The sequence below is a fragment of the Scyliorhinus torazame genome, chromosome 10 (assembly GCF_047496885.1).
Source record: "Scyliorhinus torazame isolate Kashiwa2021f chromosome 10, sScyTor2.1, whole genome shotgun sequence".
In the NCBI taxonomy this organism is placed as follows: Eukaryota; Metazoa; Chordata; class Chondrichthyes; order Carcharhiniformes; family Scyliorhinidae; genus Scyliorhinus; species Scyliorhinus torazame.
This window is the reverse complement of record NC_092716.1, coordinates 175,351,323-175,378,604: the sequence shown is the minus strand read 5'-3', so window position 1 is coordinate 175,378,604 and position 27,282 is coordinate 175,351,323. Positions and strand designations below refer to the sequence as shown.

The following is a 27,282-nucleotide window of genomic DNA, read 5'->3' as shown; positions in this document are numbered from 1 at the left end:
CCCTCCAGTCCCCCAGACGGGGGACCCCCGTCCCGACCACCTCTTCTGTGTCCCATTCCCTTTCGGCCAGTGCAGCAGCAACCCTTTCCCCCCTTCCCCCCTCCCCTCGCCCCCGCTAGACCCAGTCCGGGTATATTCGGATCTCTGCATTGTCCCACTTACTGCTCCGCTCCTTCTTGGCCCACCTCAGGACCCTCTCTCTGTCCGTGAACCGGTGAAACCTCACCACCATCGCCCATGGCGGCTCATTTGCCTGGGGCTTCCTCACCAGCACCCGATGTGCCCCGTCCAACTCCAGCGGCCTCGAAGGGGCCTTCGTGCCCATCATCGCCTCGAGCATCGTGCTCGCGTATGCCCCGGCATCGGCCCCCTCCACTCATTCAGGGAGACCCAGGATCCGCAGATTCTTTCTCCTCGACTGTTCTCCAGGTCTTCGAGTCTTCCCGCCCACCCCTTGTGTAGCGCCTCGTTCTGCCCCACTCTCACCGCCAGGCCCACGAGCTCGTCCTCATTCTGACTGACTCTTTTCTCTACCTCCTGGATCTTAACTTCGTGGGCCTTCTGGGTGATCTCGAGTCCTTCAATTGCCGAAAGCATAGGCGCCAACATCTCCTTGTGCATCTCCTCGCGCTGCTCCTCGAAGCAGCGCTTGATGAACTCCTGCAGCTCCCCTTTGTCCCTGGCCGCCGCCATTTTGTTTTTTTCCTTCGCTTCTCCCCTTGCTCCAGTGCCGCTTTTTTGGCCGTTGCACTTCTGGTCCATTTCATCGAAATTGGAGGGGGACCTCTCTCTTCCCTTCCCCACGAGTTGCGTCAAAAAAAATTTCTGTTGGGGCTCCTCTAGCGAGCCCGAAAGTCCGTGGTAGCTGCCGAATCGTGCGGCTTAGCTCCGCATAGCCGCAACCGGAAGTCCTTCTGAAGCTTTATAAAGCACTAGTTAGGCCCCACTTAGAATACTGTGAGCAATTTTGGGCCCCACACCTCAGGAAGGACATACTGGCACTGGAGCAGGTCCAGCGGAGATTCACACGGATGATCCCAGGAATGGTAGGCCTAACATACGATGAACGTCTGAGGATCCTGGGATTATATTCATTGGAGTTTAGGAGGTTGAGGGGAGATCTAATAGAAACTTACAAGATAATGAATGGCTTAGATAGGGTGGACGTAGAGAAGTTGTTTCCATTAGCAAGGGAGACTAGGACCCGGGGGCACAGCCTTAGAATAAAAGGGAGTCACTTTAGAACAGAGATGAGGAGAAATTTCTTCAGCCAGAGAGTGGTGAGTCTGTGGAATTCATTGCCACAGAGGGTGGTGGAGGCCGAGACGTTGAGTGTCTTTAAGACAGAAGTTGATAAATTCTTGATTTCTCGAGGAATTAAGGGCTATGGAGAGAGAGCGGGTAAATGGAGTTGAAATCAGCCATGATTGAATGGTGGAGTGGTCTCGATGAGCCGAATGGCCTTACTTCCGCTCCTATGTCTTGTGGAAAGCTAGTGACATCGAAACAAACCTGTTGGACTTTAACCTGGTGTTGTAAGACTTCTTACTGTGCTCACCCCAGTCCAACGCCGGCATCTCCACATCATGGCTACCATCGACACCGCAAATTGCCAGCTCAAAGTGGAGAGGATCTCCAGGAAGATCGCGCATATAGACACTGACATTAGCTATCTACAGAGATGCAAGAAAGCAGACAAGATCCCGAAAGGGCTACAGATCACAAACCCAGTCAAGTCGACCTACAACACTGACTACGCTGAGAGACTCTGACGTCGCACCTCTCTCACACTCCTCAACCACCTTGTACATCAGCTCTACAGCAGACGACGCAACCTGGAAACCAAGATAGAGGTCATATTCTCAACTTGCACTCAGGACGCAGCAGATCAGTTGCGGAACACCGCCAAACAGATGAGACAACAATACTATGCCACCTATAGGGGCTGGTTTAGCACACTGGGCTAAATCGCTGGCTTTTAAAGCAGACCAAGGCAGGCCAGCAGCACGGTTCGATTCCCGTACCAGCCTCCCCGAACAGGCGCCGGAATGTGGCGACTAGGGGATTTTCACAGTAACTTCATTTGAAGCCTACTTGTGACAATAAGCGATTTTCATTTCATTTCATTTCATATGCCCACCAAGAACAGGAAGCTTCAGAAACTCGACATCACCACCAGCAGCAACCCCAGTAGAAAACAATACAGGGAAATCTATTCTCAACTTGTCAGACTACACCTTTCAACCAGACGAAATCGAAGTCCTCAGCAGAGGGCTCAATTTCTGCACCACCACAAAAATGGACCCCATCAGTCTCGCGGCAGACACGGAGGAATTTATCAGGCGAATGAGGCTCCGGGAATTCTTCCACAGACCCCAAGAGGCCAACAGCGAACCAAGCAGACTACCAATGAACCAGAACAGCAGACCGAGAGATCTGCGGTGCGGCAACCGAAGAGGTAAGAGTCGAATTGGACCCCTCCGGAAGGCCTCTGCCCTAGACTCGACACGTATGCTCAAGCCGTCAGGAGTCGTGTCAATGCCAGATTCATCAGTTGCATTCACAAGACAGCCCCGAACGTCACCCAAGCACAACACAACGCCATCCGCGCTCTCAAGACCAACCGCAGCATCGTCATCAAACCAGCAGACAAAGGAGGGGCCACTGCCATACTGAACAGAACGGACTACTGCAAAGAAGTATACCGACAACTGAACAACCAAGAACACTACAGACAGTTACCCGCAGATCCGACCAAGGAACACAACTGCCAACTTAACAGACTGATCAAGACCTTGGATCCAGATCTTCAGAGGACCGTATGTGCTCTCATCCCACGTACTCCCCGCACTGGAGATCTCTACTGCCTCCCGAAAATACATAAGGCCAACACACCAGGCTGTCCTATCGTTTCAGGCAATGGGACCCTCTGTGAGAACCTCTCTGGCTACATCGAAGGCATCTTGAAACCCATCGTACAAGGTACGCCCAGCTTCTGTCGCGACACGACGGACTTCCTACAGAAACTCAGCACCCATGGACCAGTTGAACTAGGAACATTCCTCGTCACACAGGACGTCTCAGCACTCTACACCAGCATCCCCCATGACGACGGCATTGCTGCAACAGCCTCAGTACTCGACACCGACAACTGCCAATCTCCGATCGCAATTCTGCAACTCATCCGCTTCATTCTGGATCACAACGTCTTCACCTTCGACAACAATTTCTTCATCCAGACGCACGGAACAGCCATGGGGACCAAATTCGCGCCCAAATACGCCAACATCTTCATGCACAAGTTTGAACAAGACCTACTCACCGCACAGGACCTACAACCAACATTATACACCAGATACATCGATGACATTTTTTTCCTTTGGACCCACGGCGAAGAATCACTGAAACGGCTACACGATGACATTATTAAGTTCCATCCAACCATCAGACTCACCATGTACTACTCTTCAAAATCAGTTGCATTCTTGGACACACTCGTCTCCATCAAGGACGGTCACCTCAGCACTTTGCTTTACCGCAAACCCACGGATAACCTCACGATGCTCCACTTCTCCAGCTTCCACCCTAAACACATTAAAGAAGCCATCCCCTATGGACAAGCTCTCTCTATAGACAGGATCTGCTCAGACGAGGAGGAGCGTAACAGCCATCTATGGACGTTGAAAGATGCCCTCGTACGAACGGGATATGGCGCTCGACTCATCGATCGACAGTTCCAACGCGCCACAGCAAAAAAACGCACCGACCTCCTCAGAAGACAAGCATGGGACACAACCGACAGAATACCCTTCGTCGTCCAGTACTTCCCCGGAGCGGAGAAACTACGACATCTCCTTCACAGCCTTCAACACGTCATCGATGAAGATGAACATCGTGCCAAGGTCATTCCCACACCCCCACTACTTGCCTTCAAACAACTGCGCAACCTCAAACAGACCATTGTTTGCAGCAAACTACCCAGCCTTCAGAACAGTGACCACGACACCACACAACCCTGCCATGGCAATCTCTGCAAGACGTGCCAGATCATCGACATGGATACCACCATTACACGTGAGAACACCACCTACCAGGTACGCGGTACATACTCGTGCGACTCGGCCAACGTTGTCTCCCTCATACGCTGCAGGAAAGGGTGTCCCGAAGCGTGATACATTGGCGAGACCATGCAGACGCTGCGACAACGAATGAACGGACATTGCGCGACAATCACCAGGCAGGAATGTTCCCTTCCAGTCGGGGGACACTTCAGCAGTCAAGGGCATTCAGCCTCTGATTTCCGGGTAAGCGTTCTCCAAGGCGGCCTTCAGGACGCGCGACAACGCAGAATTGGCAAGCAGAAACTTATAGCCAAGTTCCGCACACGAGTGCGGCCTCAACCGGGACCTGGGATTCATGTTGCATTACATTCATCCCCCACCATCTAGCCTGCGAAATCCTACCAACTGTCCTGGCTTGACACAATTCACACCTCTTTAACTTGGGGTTACCCCATCTCTGGATCTGTAAAGATTTAATCACCTGCTAATGCTCACATTCCAAGCATTGTTTGGCATCTTTGAATTTGTCTATATATATGTTTCTGGAACATACCTCTTCATTCACCTGAGGAAGGAGCAGCACTCCGAAATCTAGTGACATCGAAACAAACCTGTTGGACTTTAACCTGGTGTTGTAAGACTTCTTACTGTGCTCAGCCCAGTCCAACGCCGGCATCTCCACATCATAATTAAATACAGACTGTGATCCTGAGTACTCACTACTACTCACATTGGCCGAGGTCTGTGTTTTTCACTGAACAAAATAGGGGAATGTTAACAACCTATATATAGGTTTCATCCTGTGTATATTCCCCACTCGCGCACACATGTTGCCCATTTAACCATTTAGAAATGCAACATACCCCATCCACCACTACTGCATGATGTGAACAACTGTTCAACATTTACAGGATTCATGCTTGAGACTTCGGCAAGTCTAACATTTGGGCTTGACACTAGAGAAGAGAGGAGCGCGAGACAAGTCCCTTTTTAAAATTTCTTCTTGGAACTTATCTCCAGTTTTCGAGGACTCAGGGGCGGGGGGCGGAGAATCGCCGGGGGCTGGCGTGAATCCCGCCCCCGCCGGCACCGGATATTTGGCTGGGGTGGGAATCGCGCCGTGCCGGTTGGCGGGCCCCCCCCCGGCAATTCTCCGGCCCGCAATTGGCCGAAGTCCCGCTGCTGGGATGCCTGTCCCACCAGCGAGAATCAAACCACCTCTCTTACCGACGGGACAATGCGGCGCGGGCGGGCTCCGTGGTCCTGATGGGGATCTGGCCCCGGGCGGTGCCCCCACGGTGGCCTGGCCCACGATCGGGGCCCACCGATCCACGGGCGAGCCTGTGCCGTGGGGGCACTCTTTTCCTTCCGCTTTCGCCATGGTCTCCACTATGGCAGAGGTGGAAGAGACCCCCTCCACTGCGCATGCGCGGGGATGCCGTGAGTGGCCGCTGATACTCCCGCGCATGCGCCGCACGGCAAAGTCATTTCCGCGCCAGCTGGCGGGGCACCAAAGGCCTTTCCCGCCAGCTGGCGGGGCAGAAATCAGTCCGGCGCGGGCCTAGCCCCTCAAGCTGAGGGCTCGGCCCCTCAAGATGCGGAGAATTCCGCACCTTTGGTGCGGCGCGATGCCGGACTGATTCGCGACGTTTTTGGCGCCGGTCGGCGGACATCGCGCCGATTGCGGAGAATCCCGCCCCTGATTCTTGCCAAAGTACAATTCACAAGGAACAGGCTATTCACTGGCACCACATCCAAACGTCTATCCTTCGCGTTACAGCCTGGACAGTGAATATCAACCGACTGTTCGGCAGAAGAGAGCCTCTCAGTCACACCTCAACATTAGGTCATAAATGGATCGTCCAGGAGGACTGAATGGACAGTGTTCAAATGCTGAAATTTGAATTGATCCTCCTCCATTCCCCAGCCAGTGCCTGGACACAATCAAGGTTAATTAGCATCGTGACCTCCACCTTGGGAGCGATCAGGAATCAAGCCTATGAACCGATCTTTGGAAATTAGTTATACAGTTGGCTGTGTTTTTACCCACTGGATTATTGGGTTGCTGAAATCCTTTGAGGCGATTCTATAAATAGGTGTTTATTTGAGGCAAGCTAGATAAATCAATTCTGTTAGGAATGCGGTTTTTAATCACACAGTCAATATTTTAAAGAACATTGAGATTTCAGGCTGAGTGATGTGCTCACTAAAGGTTCAATATTGTATCCTGTGCTCTCTCTCTTTCTCTGTGAGAGAGTAATAAATCCTGGCAGAGTTGACGGCAAAGCCTTCAAAATGATCAGCCACTCCAAACTGTGTAATAAAAGCTGGAATGCCGTGTTTGGATTTCCAGATGGATATTACTAATCAAAACCTCTCTGCATTACTCATCCCAGCTGAACAACAACGGGGATGTTCCGTTTGGCCTCTCCCAGGAATGCCATTCCTGATCGCTGTAACAAACAAGGGCTTCACTCTGATAGTCAAATAAGCGTACCAACATTTATTGTCAAAGCTTTCAAGGGTAGTCAGTATCATTTCAGCGTATCGACCAGTGACAGTTTCCATGTTCAAGAAAGAAGAGAATGGAAGGGATAGTACAATGAACACAAGAAAGTACAAACAAGTGAGAGAAAAAAAAGCTTGTCCCATTCTGTCGAGCGCCATAGTTGAATTCTGTCATTGGATTGGATTTGTTTATTGTCACGTGTACCGAGGTACAGTGAAAAGTATTTTTCTGCGAGCAGCTCAACAGATCATTAAGTACATGAGAAGAAAAGGGAATAAAAGAAAATACTTAATAGGGCAACACAACATATACAATGTAACTACATAAGCACTGGCATCGGATGAAGCATACAGGGTGTAGTGTTAATGAAATCAGTCCATCAGAGGGTCATTTAGGAGTCTGGTGACAGTGGGGAAGAAGCTGTTTTTGAGTCTGTTCGTGCGTGTTTTCAGACTTCTGTATGTCCTGCCTGATGGAAGAAGTTGGAAGAGTGAGTAAGCCGGGTGGGAGGGATCTTTGATTATACTGCCCGCTTTCCCCAGGCAGCGGGAGGTGTAGATGGAGTCAATGGATGGGTGGCAGGTTCGTGTGATGGACTGGGCGGTGTTCACGACTCTCTGAAGTTTCTTGCGGTCCTGGGCCGAGCAGTTGCCATACCAGGCTGTGATGCAGCCTGATAGGATGCTTTCTATGGTGCATCTGTAAAAGTTGGTAAGAGTCAATGTGGACATGCCGAATTTCCTTAGTTTCCTGAGGAAGTATAGGCGCTGTTGTGCTTTCTTGGTGGTAGCGTCGACGTGGGTGGACCAGGACTGATTTTTGGAGATGTGCACCCCTAGGAATTTGAAGCTGCTAACCATCTCCACCTCCGACCCGTTGATGCTGACAGGTGTATGTACATTACATTGCTTCCTGAAGTCAATTACCAGCTCTTTAGTTTTGCTGGCATTGAGGGAGAGATTGTTGTCGCTACACCACTCCACTAGGTTCTCTATCTCCCTCCTGCATTCGGACTCATCGTTATTCGAGATCCGGCCCACTATGGTCGTATCGTCAGCAAACTTGTAGATGGAGCTGGAACCAAGTTTTGCCACGCAGTCGTGTGTGTACAGGGAGTAGAGTAGGGGGCTAAGTACGCAGCCTTGGGGGGCGCCGGTGTTGAGGACTATTGTGGAGGAGGTGTTGTTGTTCATTCTTACTGATTGTGGTCTGTTGGTCAGAAAATCGAGAATCCAGTTGCAGAGTGGGGAGCCAAGTCCTAGGTTTTGGAGCTTTGAGATGAGCTTGGCTGGGATTATGGTGTTGAAGGCGGAGCTGTAGTCAATAAATAGGAGTCTAATGTAGGAGTCCTTGTTTTCGAGATGCTCTAGGGATGAGTGTAGGGCCAGGGAAATTGTATCTGATGTGGACCGGTTGCAGCGGTATGCGAATTGCAGTGGATCAAGGCGTTCTGGGAGTATGGAGGGAGTCATGGTCTTCCATGAAGGAAAACTAAGGTTTTAATTCCACGACCACCCCTGAAAAGAATCAGAAAGTGCTACTAAATGCATTTCTAAATGTGACTGCCCTTCTCAATGGCAAAGGCAGTTCTGGTGTAAAGTGTGCAACTATAGTTACCCTACTCATGATGTGATTTGATTTATTGTCACATGTACCATAGTACAGTGAAAAATATTTTATGCGGCCAAGGGAACGTACACAGTACGTACAGAGTAGACAAAAGAATAATCAACAGAGAACATTGACAAATGGTACATCGACAAACAGTGATTGGTTACAATACGCAGAAGAACATTGTTAGTAATTATATAAGAAGAGGAAAATAGTTTTAGTAGGTCAGAACGCTGATAGGAGATAAAAGAAAAGGGATAGAGGGAGCGAGTTCACAGAGAGTCGCCATGCTCCGGCTCCATCTTGGAAAATTGTAAATGAAAAGGAGACTCATACATTAGAAATTTACATCAATCCAAGTACATTTTTAAAATGTCAGTTGAATGCAAACCATCTTTGGCAATCTGTTCGCCATGTCCTGTAGCCTGGAGAGAAAACGTATTTTTTCCATATTTCTAAGCTTGCATTTTTATTCTTGTGCCCACTAATTCAACTGAAACAGATTTTGAACTGATCAAAATGGCAAGCAACATGGGCTTCCTGGCTGTAAATGTACCAACAACCATACCCATTCAGGTGCCCAGAGCATAGAACGAACATGGAGGAGCAGGGGTAGGACATTTGCCTCCATGGCGCACCCCAGAAATATTCAAAAAGCTTATTATAATAAAGTAAGGCTCTTAGTGATTGAAGGACACTTCTGTGAAATTGGTCTGCTTCAGAATGTGACGAACCATGTGATAAACCTATCATCAAATCACGCCACGAACAATCAGTAGAGGGCACTGCAGGAGCTCCACTTAAAAGAGCTCAAACCTTCAATACAAAGGAGTTGCAGATTTGCACTCTTAGCTGCTGGCCACTGTATCAAACATTATCCTGGCTGCCATTTTAACACATACTCTCTATCTCTGGTTCAATTGTATCACTTCTTTTGCGTGTTCCCTCTCTCTAACTGGTACTGCGCTCTCTCTGGCTCTCTCCGGTACCACAGTTTCACTCGCTCTCCAATCTCCGGTGCCGATGTGCCACTTGCTCTTTAAACTCCAGTACCACTCTGTGACTGTCAATCCCGAAATGCTAGTAACATTCTATCACTGTCACTCTCTAAAATCTCCAGTACCGCTCTATCACTCTCACTCTCTAATCTCAAATTCCACTCGAGCACTATCGTTCTATAATCTCCGGTATCACTCTATCGCTGACACGCTCTCATCATAGGTGCCACTCTATCACTGCCACTCCCTAATTTCCGTTACCGCTCTATCACTGTTGCTCTGTAATCTCCAGTACCGCTCTATCACTGTCACTCCCTAATCTCCAGTACCACTCTATCACTGTCACTCTCTAATCTCCAGAACCACTCTATCACTGCCATTCTCTAATCTCCAGAACCACTCTATCACTGTCACTCCCTAATCTCCAGAACCACTCTATCACTGTCACTCTCTAATCTCCAGAACCACTCTATCACTGTCACTCTCTAATCTCCAGAACCACTCTATCACTGTCACTCTCTAATCTCCAGAACCACTCTATCACTGTCACTCCCTAATCTCCAGTACCACTCTATCACTGTCACTCTCTAATCTCCAGAACCACTCTATCACTGTCACTCTCTAATCTCAAGTACCATTCTATCACTGTCACTCTCTGATCTCCAGAACCACTCTATCACTGTCACTCCCTAATCTCCAGAACCACTCTATCACTGTCACTCTCTAATCTCCAGAACCACTCTATCACTGCCATTCTCTAATCTCCAGTACCACTCTATCACTGTCACTCTCTAATCTCCAGTACCACTCTATCACTGTCACTCTCTAATCTCCAGAACCACTCTATCACTGTCACTCTCTAATCTCCAGAACCACTCTATCACTGCCATTCTCTAATCTCCAGTACCACTCTATCACTGTCACTCTCTGATCTCCAGTACCACTCTATCACTGTCACTCTCTAATCTCCAGAACCACTCTATCACTGTCACTCCCTAATCTCCAGAACCACTCTATCACTGTCACTCTCTAATCTCCAGAACCACTCTATCACTGCCATTCTCTAATCTCCAGTACCACTCTATCACTGTCACTCTCTAATCTCCAGTACCACTCTATCACTGTCACTCTCTAATCTCCAGAACCACTCTATCACTGTCACTCTCTAATCTCCAGAACCACTCTATCACTGCCATTCTCTAATCTCCAGTACCACTCTATCACTGTCACTCTCTAATCTCCAGTACCACTCTATCACTGTCACTCTCTAATCTCAAGTACCACTCTATCACAGTCACTCTCCAATCTCCGATACAGCTCTATCGCTGTCACTCTCTAATTTGCGGAGCACTCTATCTCTGTCACTCTCTAATCTCCAGTACGACTCCTTTACTGTCACTCTCTAATCTCAAGTACCACTCTATCACAGTCACTCTCTAATCTCAAGTACCACTCTATCACTGTCACTCCCTAATCTCCGGTACCATTCTATCACTGTCACTCTCTAATCTCTGATACAACTCTATTGCTGTCACTCTCTAATTTGCGGAGCACTCTATCACTGTCACTCTCTAATCTCCAGTACAACTCCTTCACTGTGACTCCCTAATCTCAAGTACCACTCTATCACTGTCACTCTCTAATCTCTGATACAACTCTTATCACTGTCACTCTCCAATCTCCGGTACCACTCTATCACTGTCACTCTCTAATCTCTGATACAACTCTTATCTCTGTCACTCTCCAATCTCCGGTACCACTCTATCACTGTCACTCTCTAATCTCCGGTACAACTCTTATCACTGTCACTCTCCAATCTCCGGTACCATTCTATCAGTGTCACTCTCTAATCTCCAGTACCGCTCTATCACTGTCACTCTCTAATCTCCAGTACCACTCTATTACTGTCATTCTCTAATCTCCGGTACAACTCTTATCACTGTCACTCTCCAATCTCCGGTACCATTCTATCAGTGTCACTCTCTAATCTCCAGTACCGCTCTATCACTGTCACTCTCTAATCTCCAGTACCGCTCTATCACTGTCACTCTCTAATCTCCAGTACCTCTCTATCACTGTTGCTCCCTAATCTCCGGTACCACTCTATCAATGTCACTCTCTATTCTCCGATACCACTCTACCACTGTCAGTCTCTCTTTTCCGGTACCGCTCTACCACTTTCCTTTCACTGTCACTCTCTAATCTCCAGTCCCACTCTATCGTTGTCACTCTCTGATCTCCGTTACCACTCTATTACTGTCACTCTCTAATCTCCAGTACCACTCTATCACTGTCACTCTCTAATCTCCAATATCACTCTATGACTGTCACTCTCTAATCTCCGATACAACTCTATCACTGTCACGCTCCAATCTCCAGTACGATTCCATCACTGTCATTCCCTAAACTCAAGTACCACTCTATCACTGTCACTCTCTAATCTCCGATACAACTCTATCACTGTCACTCTCTAATCCCCGGTACCATTCTATCACTGTCACTCTCCAATCTCCGGTACCACTCTATCACTGTCACTCTCTAATCTCCGGTACCACTCTATCACAGTCACTCTCTAATCTCCGATACAACTCTTATCACAGTCACTCTCTAATCTCCAGTACCACTCTATCACTGTCACTCTCCAATCTCCGGTACCAGGGGTTGGTTTAGCACACTGGGCTAAATCGCTGGTTTTTAAAGCAGACCAAGGCAGGCCAGCAGCACGGTTCAATTCCCGTACCAACCTCCCCGAACAGGCGCCGGAATGTGGCGACTAGGGGTTTTCACGGTAACTTCATTGAAGCCTACTTGTGACAATAAACGATTTTCATTTCATCACTGTCACTCTCTAATCTCCAGTACCACTCTATCACTGTCACTCCCTAATCTCCAATATAATTCTATCACTGTCACTCTCTAATCTCCGGTACCACTCTATTACTGTCACTCTCTAATCTCCGGTACCACTCTATCACCGTCACTCTCTTTTCTCTGCTACCGCTCTATCACTTTCCTATCACTGTCACTCTTTAATCGCCGGTTCCTCACTATCATTGTCACTCTCTACCGTCCAGAACCACTCCATCACTGTCCATCTCTAATCTCTGACACAACTCGACCATTATCACTCCAATCTCTGGTACCACTCCATTACTGTCACTCTCTCCTATCTGGTACCCCATCACTTTCTTATCACTGTCACTCTCTAATCTCCAGTTCCACTCGATCTCTGGCACTCTCTAATCACTTGTACTACACTGTCACTCCCTAATCTACAGTACCACTCTATCACTGTCACTCTCTAATCTCCAATACCACTGTATCACTGTCACTCTCTAACCTCCAATACCACTCTATCACTGTCACTCTCTAATCTCCAGTACCATTCTATCACAGTCACTCTCTGATCTCCGGTACCATTCTATCACTGTCACTCTCTGATCTCCGGTACCACTCTATCACTGTCACTCTCTAATCTCCAGTACCACACTATCACTGTCACTCTCTAATATCCAGAACCACTCTATCACTATCACTCTCTAATCTCCAGTACCATTCTATCACTATCACTCTCTGATCTCCGGTACCACTCTATCACTGTCACTCTCTAATCTCCAGTACCACTCTATCACTGCCACTCTCTAATATCCAGAACCACTCTATCACTATCACTCTCTGATCTCCGGTACCACTGTATCACTGTCACTCTCTAATCTCCAGTACCACTCTATCACTATCACTCTCTAATCTCCAGTTCCACTCTATCACTGTCACTCTCTAATATCCAGTACCACTCTATCACTGTCACTCTCTAATCTCCAATACCACTCTATCACTGTCACTCTCTAATCTCCAGTACCATTCTATCATTGTCACTCTCTAATATCCAGAACCACTCTATCACTGTCACTCTCTGATCTCCGGTACCATTCTATCACTGTCACTCTCCAATCTCCGGTACCACTCTATCACTGTCACTCTCTAATATCCAGAACCACTCTATCACTGTCACTCTCTAATCTCCAGTTCCACTCTATCACTGTCACTCTCTAATATCCAGTACCACTCTATCACTGTCACTCTCTAATTTCCAATATCATTCTATCACTGTCACTCTCTGATCTCCGGTACCACTGTATCACTGTCACTCTCTAATTTCCAGTACCACTCTATCACTGTCACTCTCTAATATCCAGAACCACTCTATCACTATCACTCTCTAATCTCCAGTACCATTCTATCACTGTCACTCTCTGATCTCCGGTACCACTCTATCACTGTCACTCTCTAATCTCCAGTACCACTCTATCACTGTCACTCTCTAATATCCAGAACCACTGTATCACTATCACTCTCTAATCTCTAGTACCATTCTATCACTATCACTCTCTGATCTCCGGTACCACTCTATCACTGACACTCTCTGATCTCCAGTACCATTCTATCACTGTCACTCTCTAATCTCCAATATCACTCTATCACTATCACTCTCTGATCTCCGGTACCACTCTATCACTGTCACTCTCTAATCTCCAGTACCATTCTATCACTGTCACTCTCTAATCTCCAATATCATTCTATCACTGTCACTCTCTAATCTCCAATACCACTATATCACTGTCACTCTCTAATCTCCAATACCACTGTATCACTGTCACTCTCTAATCTCCAGTACCATTCTATCACAGTCACTCTCTGATCTCCAGTACCATTCTATCACTGTCACTCTCTAATCTCCAATATCATTCTATCACTGTCACTCTCTAATCTCCAATACCACTATATCACTGTCACTCTCTAATCTCCAATACCACTCTATCACTGTCACTCTCTGATCTCCAGTACCATTCTATCACTGTCACTCTCTAATCTCCAATACCACTCTATCACTGTCACTCTCTGATCTCCAGTACCATTCTATCACTGTCACTCTCTGATCTCCGGTACCACTCTATCACTGTCACTCTCTAATCTCCAGTACCATTCTATCACTGTCACTCTCTAATCTCCAATATCATTCTATCACTGTCACTCTCTAATCTCTAATACCACTATATCACTGTCACTCTCTAATCTCCAATACCACTGTATCACTGTCACTCTCTAATCTCCAGTACCATTCTATCACTGTCACTCTCTAATCTCCAATATCACTCTATCACTGTCACTCTCTAATATCCAGAACCACTCTATCACTGTCATTCTCTGATCTCCGGTACCACTCTATCACTGTCACTCTCTAATATCCAGAACCACTCTATCACTATCACTCTCTAATCTCCAGTACCATTCTATCACTGTCACTCTCTGATCTCCGGTACCACTCTATCACTGTCACTCTCTAATCTCCAGTACCACTCTATCACTGTCACTCTCTAATCTCCAGTACCACTCTATCACTGTCACTCCCTAATCTCCAGTACCACTCTATCACTGTCACTCTCTAATATCCAGAACCACTCTATCACTATCACTCTCTAATCTCCAGTACCATTCTATCACTGTCACTCTCTGATCTCCGATACCATTCTATCACTATCACTCTCAAATCTCCAGTACCACTCTATCACTGTCACTCTCTAATCTCCAATACCACTCTATCACTATCACTCTCTAATCTCCAGTACCATTCTATCACTATCACTCTCTGATCTCCGGTACCACTCTATCACTGTCACTCTCAAATCTCCAGTACCACTCTATCACTGTCACTCTCTAATCTCCAGTACCACTCTATCACTGTCACTCTCAAATCTCCAGTACCACTCTATCACTGTCACTCTCAAATCTCCAGTACCACTCTATCACTGTCACTCTCTAATCTCCAATACCACTCTATCACTATCACTCTCTAATCTCCAGTACCATTCTATCACTATCACTCTCTGATCTCCGGTACCACTCTATCACTGTCACTCTCAAATCTCCAGTACCACTCTGTCACTCTCTAATCTCCAGTACCACTCTATCACTGTCACTCCCTAATCTCCAGTACCACTCTATCACTATCACTCTCTGATCTCCGGTACCACTCTATCACTGTCACTCTCTAATCTCCAGTACCACTCTATCACTATCACTCTCTGATCTCCGATACCACTCTATCACTGTTGCTCCCTAAGCTCCAGTACCATTCTATCACTGTCACTCTCTAATCTCCAGTACCATTCTATCACAGTCACTCTCCAATCTCCGATACCACTCTATCACTGTCACTCTCTGATCTCCGGTACCACTCTATCACTGTCACTCTCTAATCTCCAGTACCACTCTATCACTGCCACTCTCTAATATCCAGAACCACTCTATCACTGTCACTCTCTGATCTCCAGTACCATTCTATCACTGTCACTCTCTAATCTCCAGTACCATTCTATCACAGTCACTCTCTGATCTCCGGTACCACTCTATCACTGTCACTCTCTAATATCCAGTACCACTCTATCACTGTCACTCTCTAATCTCCGGTACCATTCTATCACTGTCACTCTCTAATCTCCGGTACCACTCTATCACTGTCACTCTCTAATATCCAGTACCACTCTATCACTGTCACTCTCTAATCTCCAGTACCACTCTATCACTGTCACTGTCTAATCTCCGGTACCACTCTATCACAGTCACTCTCTAATCTCAAGTACCACTCTATCACTGTTGCTCCCTAATCTCCGGTACCACTCTATCACTGTCAGTCTCTCTTCTCCGGTACCGCTCTACCACTTTCCTTTCACTGTCACCCTCTAATCTCCAGTACCACTCTATCACTGTCACTCTCAAATCGCCGGTACCACTCTATCACTGTTGCTCCCTAATCTCCAGTACCACTCTATCACAGTCACTCTCTAATCTCCGATACAACTCTATCACTGTCACTCTCTAATCTCCGGTACCTCTCTATCACTGTCACTCTCTAATCTCCAGTTCCACTCTATCACTGTCACTCTCTGATCTCCAGTACCACTCTATCACTATCACTCTCTAATATCCAGAACCACTCTATCACAGTCACTCTCTAATCTCCGATACAACTCTATCACTGTCACTTTCTAATCTCCAATATCACTCTATCACTGTCACTCTCAAATCTCCGGTACCACTCTATCACTGTCACTCTCTGATCTCCAGTACCATTCTATCACTGTCACTCTCTGATCTCCGGTACCACTCTATCACTGTCACTCTCTAATCTCCAGTACCATTCTATCACTGTCACTCTCTGATCTCCGGTACCACTCTATCACTGTCACTCTCTAATCTCCAATATCATTCTATCATTGTCACTCCCTAATCTCAAATACCACTCTATCACAGACACTCTCTAATCTCCGATACAACTCTATCACTGTCACTCTCTAATCTCCGGTACCTCTCTATCACTGTCACTCTCAAATCTCCGGTACCACTCTATCACTGTAACTCTCTAATCTCCAGTACCACTCTATCACTGTGACTCTCCAATCTCCAGTACCACTCTATCACTGTCACTCTGTAATCTCTGGTACCGCTCTATCACTGTCACTCTGTAATCTCCAGTTCCACTCTATCATTGTCACTCTCTAATCTCCAGTACCATTCTACCACTGTCAGTCTTTAATCTCCAGTACCATCCTATCACTGTCTTTCTAATCTCAGTACCACTCTATCACTGTCACACTCTGACTCCAGTACCACACTGTCACTGTCACTCTCTAATCTCCAGTACCACTCTATAACTGTCACTCTCTCCTTTCTGGTACCACTCTATCACATTTTTATCATTGTCACTCTCTAACCTCCAGTTCCACTTGATCTCTGTCACTCTCTAATCTCCAGTTCCGCTCTATCACTGTGACCCTCTAATCAACGGCACCACTCGATCTCTATCACTCCCTAATCTTCAGTACCACTGTATCATTGTCTCTCTCTAATCTCCGGTATCTCTCTAACACTCGTCTCTAATCTGCAGTGCTGCTGTGTCACCGTAGCTCTCTTTTTCTCTGGTGCCACTGTTACTCTCTATCTATCTCTGGTATCAATGTCACACACAATGATTCTTCGACTCAGCGAACATTAGTTATTTTATTATCCCTCTCCTCAGACAGGAATGTCCTGGCTGCATTCACTTGTGAAGATTATTGAAGAATTGAAGTGCAGTAGAGGATGAAAACACTGTACAAAAGAGCTAGAATCTAGAGATAGGCTGTGTAAATACATGGATTGAGCCTGAGAATATCTTGGTATATCATGAAAGGTGATAGGTGAAGGACTTCTGGTGGCGGCCATGGAGTGTGAGATCACATATTTGGTGGCTCCCGCTCAAAGCGGGAATTTCCAAAGTTTGGAATTTTCCCCGCCCGAAGGGTGAAGCATTTGAGTGTAAGAGGTGCAGGAGTGCCTGGGGAAGGTTTTGCATTATCGCAGGCTTCCATCTCACTGATATTGAAAAAGGATAAGGATCTGGAGCAGTGTGGGTCATACCACCCAATAGGCTTACTGAATGTTGATGCTGCGTTGTTGGCAAAAGTCTTTGCCTCGCAAATCGAGGACTGCATCCCGGGGTGATAGGTGAGGACCAAACGGGGTTTGTGAAGGGGACGCAGTTGACGACAAACGTGAGGAGGCTGCTTAATGTAATCATGATGCCTTCGGAGGGGCAGGAGGTGGAGGTAGTGGTGGTGATGGGCGTGGAGAAGGCATTTGATCGGGTGGCGTGGGAATATCTGTGGGAGGTGTTGGGGCGGATCAGGGTCGAGCAGGGGTTTGTGCACTGGGTCTGGTTGGAATACAACCCACTTGTCACAAGTGTGCGGACGAACCGAGTGAGTTCGGGATATTTTGGACTGCATCGGGGGACAAGGCAGGGGTATCCGCTCTCCCCGTTGCTCTTCGCTTTGGTGATAGAGCCACTGGCGATGTTGTTCAGGGGTTTGAGGGATTGGAGAGGGATTGCGCAGGGGGCGGGACCGAGCACTGGGTCTCACTGTATGCGGACGGCCTATTGTTATATACCTCAGACCCATTGGGCAGTATCGGGAACATTACGGAGATTTTGGAGGAATTTGGCCAGTTTTCTGGGTACAAGTTGAATGTGGGAAAGAGCAAGATGTTCCCGAATGAGACTAGAGGGCAGGAGAGGAGGTTAGGGGAGCTGCTGTTCAAAGTGGTGGGGATGAATTTTAGATATTTGGGCATCTCGGTGACGTGGGGTTGGGCGCAGCTGCACAAGTTGAACATGACTCGGCAGGTGGAGCAAATTAAAGTGGATTTTAAGAAGTGGGATTTGCTGTCGCTGTCGCTGGCAGGGCGGGTGCAGACAGTAAAACTAATAATAATCTTTATTAGTGTCACAAGAAGTTTTACATTAACACTGCAATGAAGTTATTGTGAAAAGCCCCTAGTCGCCACACTCCGGCGCCTGTTCGGGTACACTGAGGGAGAATTCAGAATGTCCAATTCACCTAACAAGCAAGTCTTTCGGGACTTGTGGGAGGAAACCGGAACATCTGGAGGAAACCCACGCAGACACAGGGAGAACGTGCAGACTCCCCACAGTGACCCAAGCCGGGAATCGAACCTGGGACCCTGGCGCTGTGAAGCAACAGTGCTAACCACTGTGCTACCATGCCACCCAAATGCCGGTGCTGCCAAGGTTCGTATTTCAGAACCTCCCAATCTTCGTCCCAAAGACGTTTTTCAAGAAGGTTAATGCGCTGATCTCTGGGTTTGGGTGGGCGAATAATATCCTGCAGGTTCTGAAGGTTTTCCTGGAGCCGAACAAGGGGGGTCTGGTGCTGCTGAACATGATGAACCACCACTGGGCAGCGAATATTGGTCTGGTTAGGAAATGGGTCGTGGGGGAGGGGTTGGTGTGGGGTCGGATGGATGCAGCATCGTGTAGGGGAACAAGCTTGAGGTCTTTGTTGTCAGCACCATTGTGAGCTCAGTGTTGGCAGCATTTGGGACTGGACGGTGCCTCAGTGTGGGCACTGACTTGTGACAACCATAGGTTTGCGCTGGGGGATTTGGATACGAGGTTTTGGGGGCAGCGAGTAGGGACCGAGCAATTTGGTGTCCTGTTCATAGCTAGGCAAATATGTGAGGTTAGAGGATCTGGAGGAAGAGTACAAGCTGCCCAGGGGGAATGGCTTTCAGTACCTGCAGGTTTGGGATTTTATAAAGAGGGAGGTGTCATCCTTTTTTGGGCTGCCGTCCCTGGGGTTGCAGGTCGAGGGATGAGATAGGGGAGGGGAAGATGTCTGAGGTCTACAGGAGCTGATGGATTGGGAGGGGGCCCTGCTGGGGGATATAAAGCGTAAGTGGGTGGAGGAGCTGGGTCTGGAGATGGTGGCCGGGACGTGGGCAGAGGTCCTTCGGAGGGTGAACGCATCCTCGTCGTGTGCGAGGTTAAGCTTCATCCAGTTTAAAGTAATACATAGGGTGCATATGACAGTAACTCGGATGAGTAGGGTCTTTGAGGGGTTAGAGGATAGGTGTGCGTGGGGAGGCCCGCGAATTACGTCCCCATGTTCTGGGCATGTCCGAAGCTAAAAGAGTTCTGGCAGGGTTTGTGGACATAATGTCCGAGGTGCTGGGGATGAAGGTTGTCCCGAGTCCAGAGGTGAGGATATTCGGGATGTCGGAAAACCTGGAAGCCCAGGGGGCAAGAGAGGCCGATGTCTTGGCCTTTGCTTCCCTGATGGGCCGGAGACGGATCCTGCTTGGATTGAGGGACTCGGAGCCGCCGAAAGCAGGGGTGTGGGTGAGTGATCTGGCGGAATTCCTGAGGCTGGAGAAGGTCAAGTTCGGCCTGAGGGGGTCGGTTGATGGGTTCGCTCGATGGTGGAAGCCGTTTATTGATTTCTATAAGGAGGTTTGAGGTGTCAGCAAAGGCAGGGTTAAGGGGATTAAAACGGGGAAGGCAGGATGGGAGAAGGGGGTGGTATTAGGGGAGCAGTGAGTGTTGGTTGTTTATAATGTTGTTGGTTGTTCCTCTGCTTGTGGTAGTCAATACTAGCAGTATTATATGTATTACGGTAAGACACATATAATAGAGGTACATGGGTAAATCCCTGCCTGCTGGCTCCGCCCAGTAGGCGGCGTATAAATGTGTGTGCTCGCTCCTCTGCACCGCAACTAACGAAACCCCCCATGAACGTCTCTTTGGCTTCCCCTGGAAGTCCACCTCCGGGGTCTCGCTCCCAACATGGCTGACAGTTCCTGGACCCGTCCTCCTTTGCAAGCATGTGCGGACCCATAAGTTGGACCCTTTGGTCAAAAGGGTCCACCTCCTACACGCGGACCCGCAGTACGCCTACGTGGCACACCCCGACGGGTGCCAGGACACAGTCTCCCTCTGGGACCTTGCACCCGTGGGATCCCCACCCACGGCCCCCCGACCCCCCCCCCCCCCCCCCCCCCCCCCCCCCCCCCCCACGGTTGCCTGATTCACCCCTGCGCCACTCACCCTCCTCCCAGCGAACCTCACTGCAGCCCCCACCCCAGGAGGATCCGTCCTCCCATTGGTTCCACTCAGGGGTGACAAAGACGAGGACAACACACTCCCAGAGTCACAGATGACCAAGTCGGTGCCTACATCACCACCAGGACTGAGGCAATCGCAGAGGAGGGTCAAGGCCCCCGACAGACTGAACTTGTAATTTTTTTCCACCACCCCCGCCGGACTCTTTTTTTAACGGGGTGAATGTGGTAGTCACCACCAGCAGTATTATCTGTATTATGGTAAGACACGTATACTAGAGGTACATGGGTAAATCCCTGCCTGCTGGCTCCGCCCAGTAGGCGGCGAAAAATGTGTGTGCCCGCCGGTGCTGCAGCCATTCTGATCCCAGCTACAGGAGGCACAACATCTTTGCTCAATAAAGCCTCGATTATTCCACTACTCTTGACTTTGTGGTAATTGATAGTGCATCACTGCTTTTGTTTGTTTATATGAAAATGCCTTGAATAAAATATTTCAAAAATGGAAGTTGCTATGTGAATGAAAGTCTATCTCTATTCCAGGAGTGTCAAGATTGTTCTGTTTTATCTGTTTGTATATCCTATCACGTCAATTCAGGGGTCTCCCCATATCATTATCACTCTCCCAGATGGTTGTGTCTTTAACCATCCTGTTTTTCAGTTTGTTATTTCCTCTCGCTGCAGGTACTGTTCTGTTTTGCTCTCCTGTTTTGTGGAGTGGTGCAGATGGCATATTGGAGGTCAACATATCAGCAGCTGGTGAGTCACAATCCAAACCTGGACTCAATTATATTTATCTATCTTAATAAAACTTGTAACTGACTGGAGAAGTGACAAATTATCTTCCCCCCGTCGGGTCGGAGAATCCCCGTGGGGAGGTGCGAATCCCGCCCCGACACAGGCCGCCGTATTCTCCGGCGCCGTTTGTCGGGTGGCAGCGGGATTCCCACCATGCCGGTCGAGGGCCGTTGACAGCGCCCCCCCCTCCGACGATTCTCCAGGCCCCGATGGGCCAAGCGGCCATCCAGTTTTGGCCAGTCCTGCCGGCGTGAATTACGTACCTCATGCAAGTGAGTGTGCGGGGGTGGTCCTCGGGGGGGCGCGGGGGGATCTGACCCGGGGGGGGGGGGGGGCCATAGTGGCCTGGCCTGCGATCGGGGCCTACCGATCTGCGAGCGGGCTTGTTCCGGGGGAGGACTTCTTTCCTCTGCGCTGGGCCCCTGTAGGGCTCCGGCATATTGATCGGGGCCAGCAGGAGAAAAGAACCCCCGCGCATGCGCGGAAATACGCCGGCCGTTCCGCACATGCGCGAACTCGTGCCGCCCTTTGGTGCCGGCTGGAGCAGCGGGGGACGACTCCGGCGGCAACTTAGCCCCCTAGAAACGTGAGAATTACGGGCGGACAGGAGTTACGCGGAATCCCCAAGGCCAGAGTTACTCAGGAAACGACAGAGGCTGCAGGCCGAATTTGGGATGCTGACGACAGGCAAGGCTGTAGAGCAGCTTAGAAAGGTAACAGGCGCGATTTATGAGCATGGGGTGAAGGCCAGCAGAATGCTTGCGCAACAACTAAGGAAGAGGGAAGCGGCTAGGGAAATAGGGAGGGTAGTGGATGGGGAGGGTAATCTAGTGGGTGACCCGGCAGGGCTGAACAAGTTCTTTCGGGACTTTTATAGGAGGCTGTACACTTCGGACCCCCCCCCCCCCCGAGGGACCGGGGGGGATGAGTCGATTCCTGGACGGACTGACCTTCCCAGGAGTGGGAAGGGGGTTGGTGGACGGACTGGGGGCCCTGGTCAGGATCGAAGAGGTATTGGGGGGCCTGAAGGTCATGCAGTCGGGTAAAGCCCTGGGGCCGGACGGGTATCCGATGGAATTTTACAAAATATTTGCCGGGATAGTGGGGCCGGTGCTGGTCAGGGTCTTTAACGAGGCAAGAGGCAGAGGGAGTTCACCCCCGACGATGTCGCAGGCCACCATCTCGCTTATTCTGAAATGGGATAAGGACCCGGAGGCTTGTGGGTCATACAGGCCGATCTCTTTGATCAACGTAGACGCCAAGTTATTGGCCAAGATCTTGCCGACTAGATGCAGAGATAGTGGTAGCCATGGACGCTGAAAAGGTTTTTGACCGAGTCGAGTGGGATTATCTGTGGGAGGTACTAGGACGGTACGGGTTCGGGGTGGGGTTCATCGACTGGGTTAGGCTATTGTATCGGGCCCGGAGGCGAGTGTAAGGACGAACAGGATGACATTGGACTACTTTAGACTGCACCGTGGGACAAGACAGGGCTACCCTCTTTCCTCACTGCTGTTTGCGCTGGCCACAGAGTCGCTGGCAATTGCACTGAGAGCTTCTAGGGGTTGGAAAGGGCTGGTCCGGGGGGGAGTGAAACATAGAGTCTCGTTATACGCAGACGATCTGCTGTTATATGTATTGGACCCAATGGTGGGGATGGACGGTATTATGGCAACCCTGAGGGAATTTGGCTGGTTCTCCGGATACAAACTGAACATGGCTAAGAGCGAGTTGTTTGTAATTCAGGCGAGGGGGCAGGAGAGTAGGCTGAAGGGGCTGCCGTTCAGGATAGTGGGGGAGAGTTTCCGATATTTGCGGATTCAGGTGGCACGGGACTGGGGCGAGTTGCATAAGCTCAACGTGTCCCGACTGGTGGAATGAGTGAGGGAGGAGGTCCGGAGGTGGGATGCGCTCCCGCTGTCATTGGCGGGGAGGGTGCAGACTGTTAAGATGATGATTCTCCCGTGGTTCTTGTTTGTTTTTCAGTGTCTCCCCATCTTTATCCCGCGGTCCTTCTTTAAGAGGCTGAATAAAATTATTCTGGGATTTGTCTGGGCTGGGAAGTCCCGCGGGTGAAGAGGGTGATGCTTGAAAGGAACAGAGGAACAGGGGCTGTTTAGCACAGGGCTAAATCGCTGGCTTTGAAAGCAGACCAAGGCAGGCCAGCAGCACGGTTCAATTCCCGTAACAGCCTCCCCGAACAGGTGCCGGAATGTGGCGACTAGGGGCTTTTCACAGTAACTTCATTTGAAGCCTACTTGTGACAATAAGCGATTTTCATTTCATTCAGAAGGGGGCTGGCATTGCCGAACTTCAGCAACTATTACTGGGCGGCCAACATAGCGATGATAAGGAAATGGATGGTGGGTGTGGGGTCGGTTTGGGAGCAGATGGAGGCTACTTTGTGCAGGAGCACTAGCTTAGCAGCCATGGTCACGGCACCTCTGCCGCTTCCGCCGGCACGCTACTCCACCAGCCCGACAGTGGTGGCGGCTGTTCGTATCTGGGGCCAGTGGAGGAGGCATGTAGGGCATGTAGGGGAGGTAAAAGCATTGGTGTGGACCCCTATCTGCGGCAACCACCGATTTGCCCCGGGGAACATGGACTGTGGAGGAGGGCGGGGATTGCGAGGATGGGGGACCTGGAATGCTTCTCCTGAGCGAGGAATGTGGTTTTGTTAACCTCCATCAATGCCACATTGCCCTTAAATTACCATGGTCGGCAATAAATTAGCAGTTACTCTCAGATGTGATGCTGGAGATGCAAAACTGCTACACCAGACCAGTGAAAAGTGCTCCTCAGTGCTTGATGTAATAGAGAGTAGGATTTACTCTTGGGAGAAATTTAACTTCGAAGAATGGGTGGGTTTCGGCTGGGTGGGAAGTAAAAATGTAAAACAATCTCAAACGCAAGGATCAGAAGATGGAGATGTAGAATCAGTTTGGGTGGAGATAAGAAACAGCAAGGGGCAGCAAACCTTGGTGGGAGACGATTAAAGGCCACCAACTGTAGTGGTAATTTAGGGAAATCAGGAAATTAGAGGCAAGGGTAATACTGTAATTATAGTGAATTCAATCTTCATATAGACTTGGGAAACCAAATTGGCACTAATACTGTGGAGGACAAATTCCTGGAATGTTTACAAGATGGTTTTCTAGAACGTACATAGATTTCATAGATTTCATAGAATTTACAGTGCAGAAGGAGGCCATTCGGCCCATCGAGTCTGCACCGGCTCTTGGAAAGAGCACCCTACCCAAGCCCACACCTCCAGCCTATCCCCATAACCCAGTAACCCCATCCAACACTAAGGGCAATTTTGGACACGAAGGACAATTTAACATGGCCAATCCACCTAACCTGCACATCTTTGGACTGTGGGAGGAAACCGGAGCACCCGGAGGAAACCCACGCACACACGGGGAGGATGTGCAGACTCCGCACAGACAGTGACCCAAGCCGGAATCGAACCTGGGACCCTGGAGCTGTGAAGCAATTGTGCTATCCACTATGCTACCGTGCTGCCCCGATCTGCGCGTACTTTTTCTCCGCTGCAGTCAATGTGCGGGAGGCGAAAGCTATCGGTCATTCGGCCCTGTTCTCCATCTTGTGGGACAGGATGGCCCCAATACCATACGGGGATGCATCACATGTGACGAGCAAAGGCTTTCCAGGATCATAGTGGGTTAGTAATCCAGACAACGACAATTGTTGTTTTACCCGCCGGAAAGCGGTTTCTTGCGGCTGACCCCAAACCCAGGTGTGATTTTTCTTTAGCAGAAGGTGCAAAGGGGCCAGCGTAGTTGCCAGATTGTGGAGGAACTTCCCGTAATAGTTTACGAGACCGAGAAAAGAACGAAGATGCGAAGTGTCAGTCGGGGCGGGGGCATGTTGAATTGCACGCACCTTCTCTGCGACGGGGTGCAGACCTTCGCGGTCCGTATCCCTTTATTCCCATCCTATTCATGTATTTGTCAAGATTCCCCTTAAATGTCACTATCGTCCCTGCTTCCACCACCTGCTCCGGCAGCGAATTCCAGGCACCCACTACCCTCTGTGTAAAAAGCCTGCCTCATACATCTCCTCTAAATCGTGCACCTCGCACCTTAAACCTATGCCCCCTAGTAATTGGCCCTTCTACCCAGGGAAAAAGCCTCTGACTATCCACTCTGTCTACGCCCCTCATAATTTTGTAGACCGTTATCAGGTCACCCCTCAACCTCCGTCATTCCTGTGAGAACAAACCAAGTTTATTCAACCGCTCCTCATATCTAATGCCCTCCATACCAGGCAACAGCCTGGTAAATCTCTTCTGCACCCACTTCTGGTAGTGTGGCGGCCAGAATTGAACACTATACTCCAAGTGTGGCCTAACTAAGGTCCTATACAGCTGCAACATGACTTGCCAATTCTTATACTCAATGCCCCGGCCAATGAAGGCAAGCATGCCGTATGCCTTCTTGACTACCTTCTCCACCTGTGTTGCCCCTTTCAGTGACCTGTGGACCTGTAAACCTAGATCTCTCTGACCGTCAATACTCTTGAGGGTTCTACCATTCACTGCATAAGCCAGCTAGTGTTCAACCGCTAGACCATAAAACACCACGGGCGAGATTCTCCGACCCCCCAGCGAGGCCGCAGACCTCGGAGAATGGCATGGGTGGGCGCAAGGCAATCGATTTTGGGCCTGTCGATATCCTCCGTCCGGATGGGCCGAAGTCCCGTCGACGTGATGACGGGTCACGTCGGCGTAAATCAAACCTCCTTTCAATCGGCGTCAACCTGTGCTCCAGGTTTACGCCGACCAGCGTGGAGGTGGGTGACGGCCTGGGGGGTTGGCCGCTGGAGAGGCGATGGCGTGGCCGCAGTCTGAATGTGTGGGGGAGAGGTGTGTGTAGGGTTTTGTGTGTGTGTGTGCGCGGCGGGCTGGGGGGGGGGGGGGGGTGGGGGGGGCGGTGGTTAGAGTGGGCTGGGCTCCGGGGCCGTGCCGGGGAGGAGGATGGGGTCCGTGCCGGGGAGGAGGGATGGGGGGGTCCGTGCCGGGGAGGAGGATGGGGTCCGTGCCGGGGAGGGGGGATGGGCGGCTCCGTGCCGGGGAGGAGGATGGGGTCCATGCCGGGGAGGGGGGATGGGGTGGTGTGTCCCCCCGCCCCCCCCCCCCTCCGCCAACCAGGCCGTCATGTTTTCCGATCAGCCAGCGATGTTGGCCCCCGTGGCGGCAGCCGCTAATGTCTATGTTGCCCTGGATGAGGAGGAGGAGGAGGAGGAGCGTTCCAGAGAGGCGGCGCAGGCTGCCGCAGAGGGGCAGGCGACAGCCGCCCAGTCTGGAGGGACACCTGACTGACAGGACGAGGAGGGGGAGGAGGACGTCGCGGCCCCACGGCAACGGAGGCACCCGCGGGCGCACCGTGTGTACCGGCCCCGGCAGTCATACCAGGACCTCATGGACCGGGAATGCAGGAGGAGACTCCGGATGAGGCGGAAAACCGTGGCACACATCTGTCATCGCGTGGCACTGGCGGGGGACACCCTCTCCCCGTGTCCGTCAAGGTTACGGTGGACCTGAACGTTTATGCCACGGGGTCATTCCAGGCACCGAGTGGGGACCTGTCCGGCATATCGCAGACATCGGTGCACCGGTGCATCCGGGCAGTGTCAGACGCCGTTTATGCCATGGCGCACCGCTACATCCGCTTCCCTGTGGACTGGGCCAGCCAAGATGCCCGGGCCTTGGGCTTCTCTGCCGTGGCCGGGTTCCCCATGGTCCAGGGCGCGATTGATGGGATGCACGTCGCCGTGCGGCCACCTGCAGATAACAGGGCCGTGTTCACCAATAGGAAGGGGACCT

At 50.0% G+C, this 27,282-nt stretch overlaps 1 protein-coding gene across 1 annotated transcript in view; it reads left to right on the top strand.

Moving 5' to 3' along the window:
* The window catches only part of LOC140431056 (tetraspanin-32-like), a 209,679-nt gene that overhangs the window by 80,454 nt on the left and 101,943 nt on the right, over positions 1–27,282 (top strand). Inside the window, exon 4 of the mRNA XM_072518972.1 lies at positions 21,321–21,395. Coding sequence (XP_072375073.1) covers positions 21,321–21,395 — 75 coding nt within the window. The remainder of the gene's footprint in view (positions 1–21,320; positions 21,396–27,282) is intronic.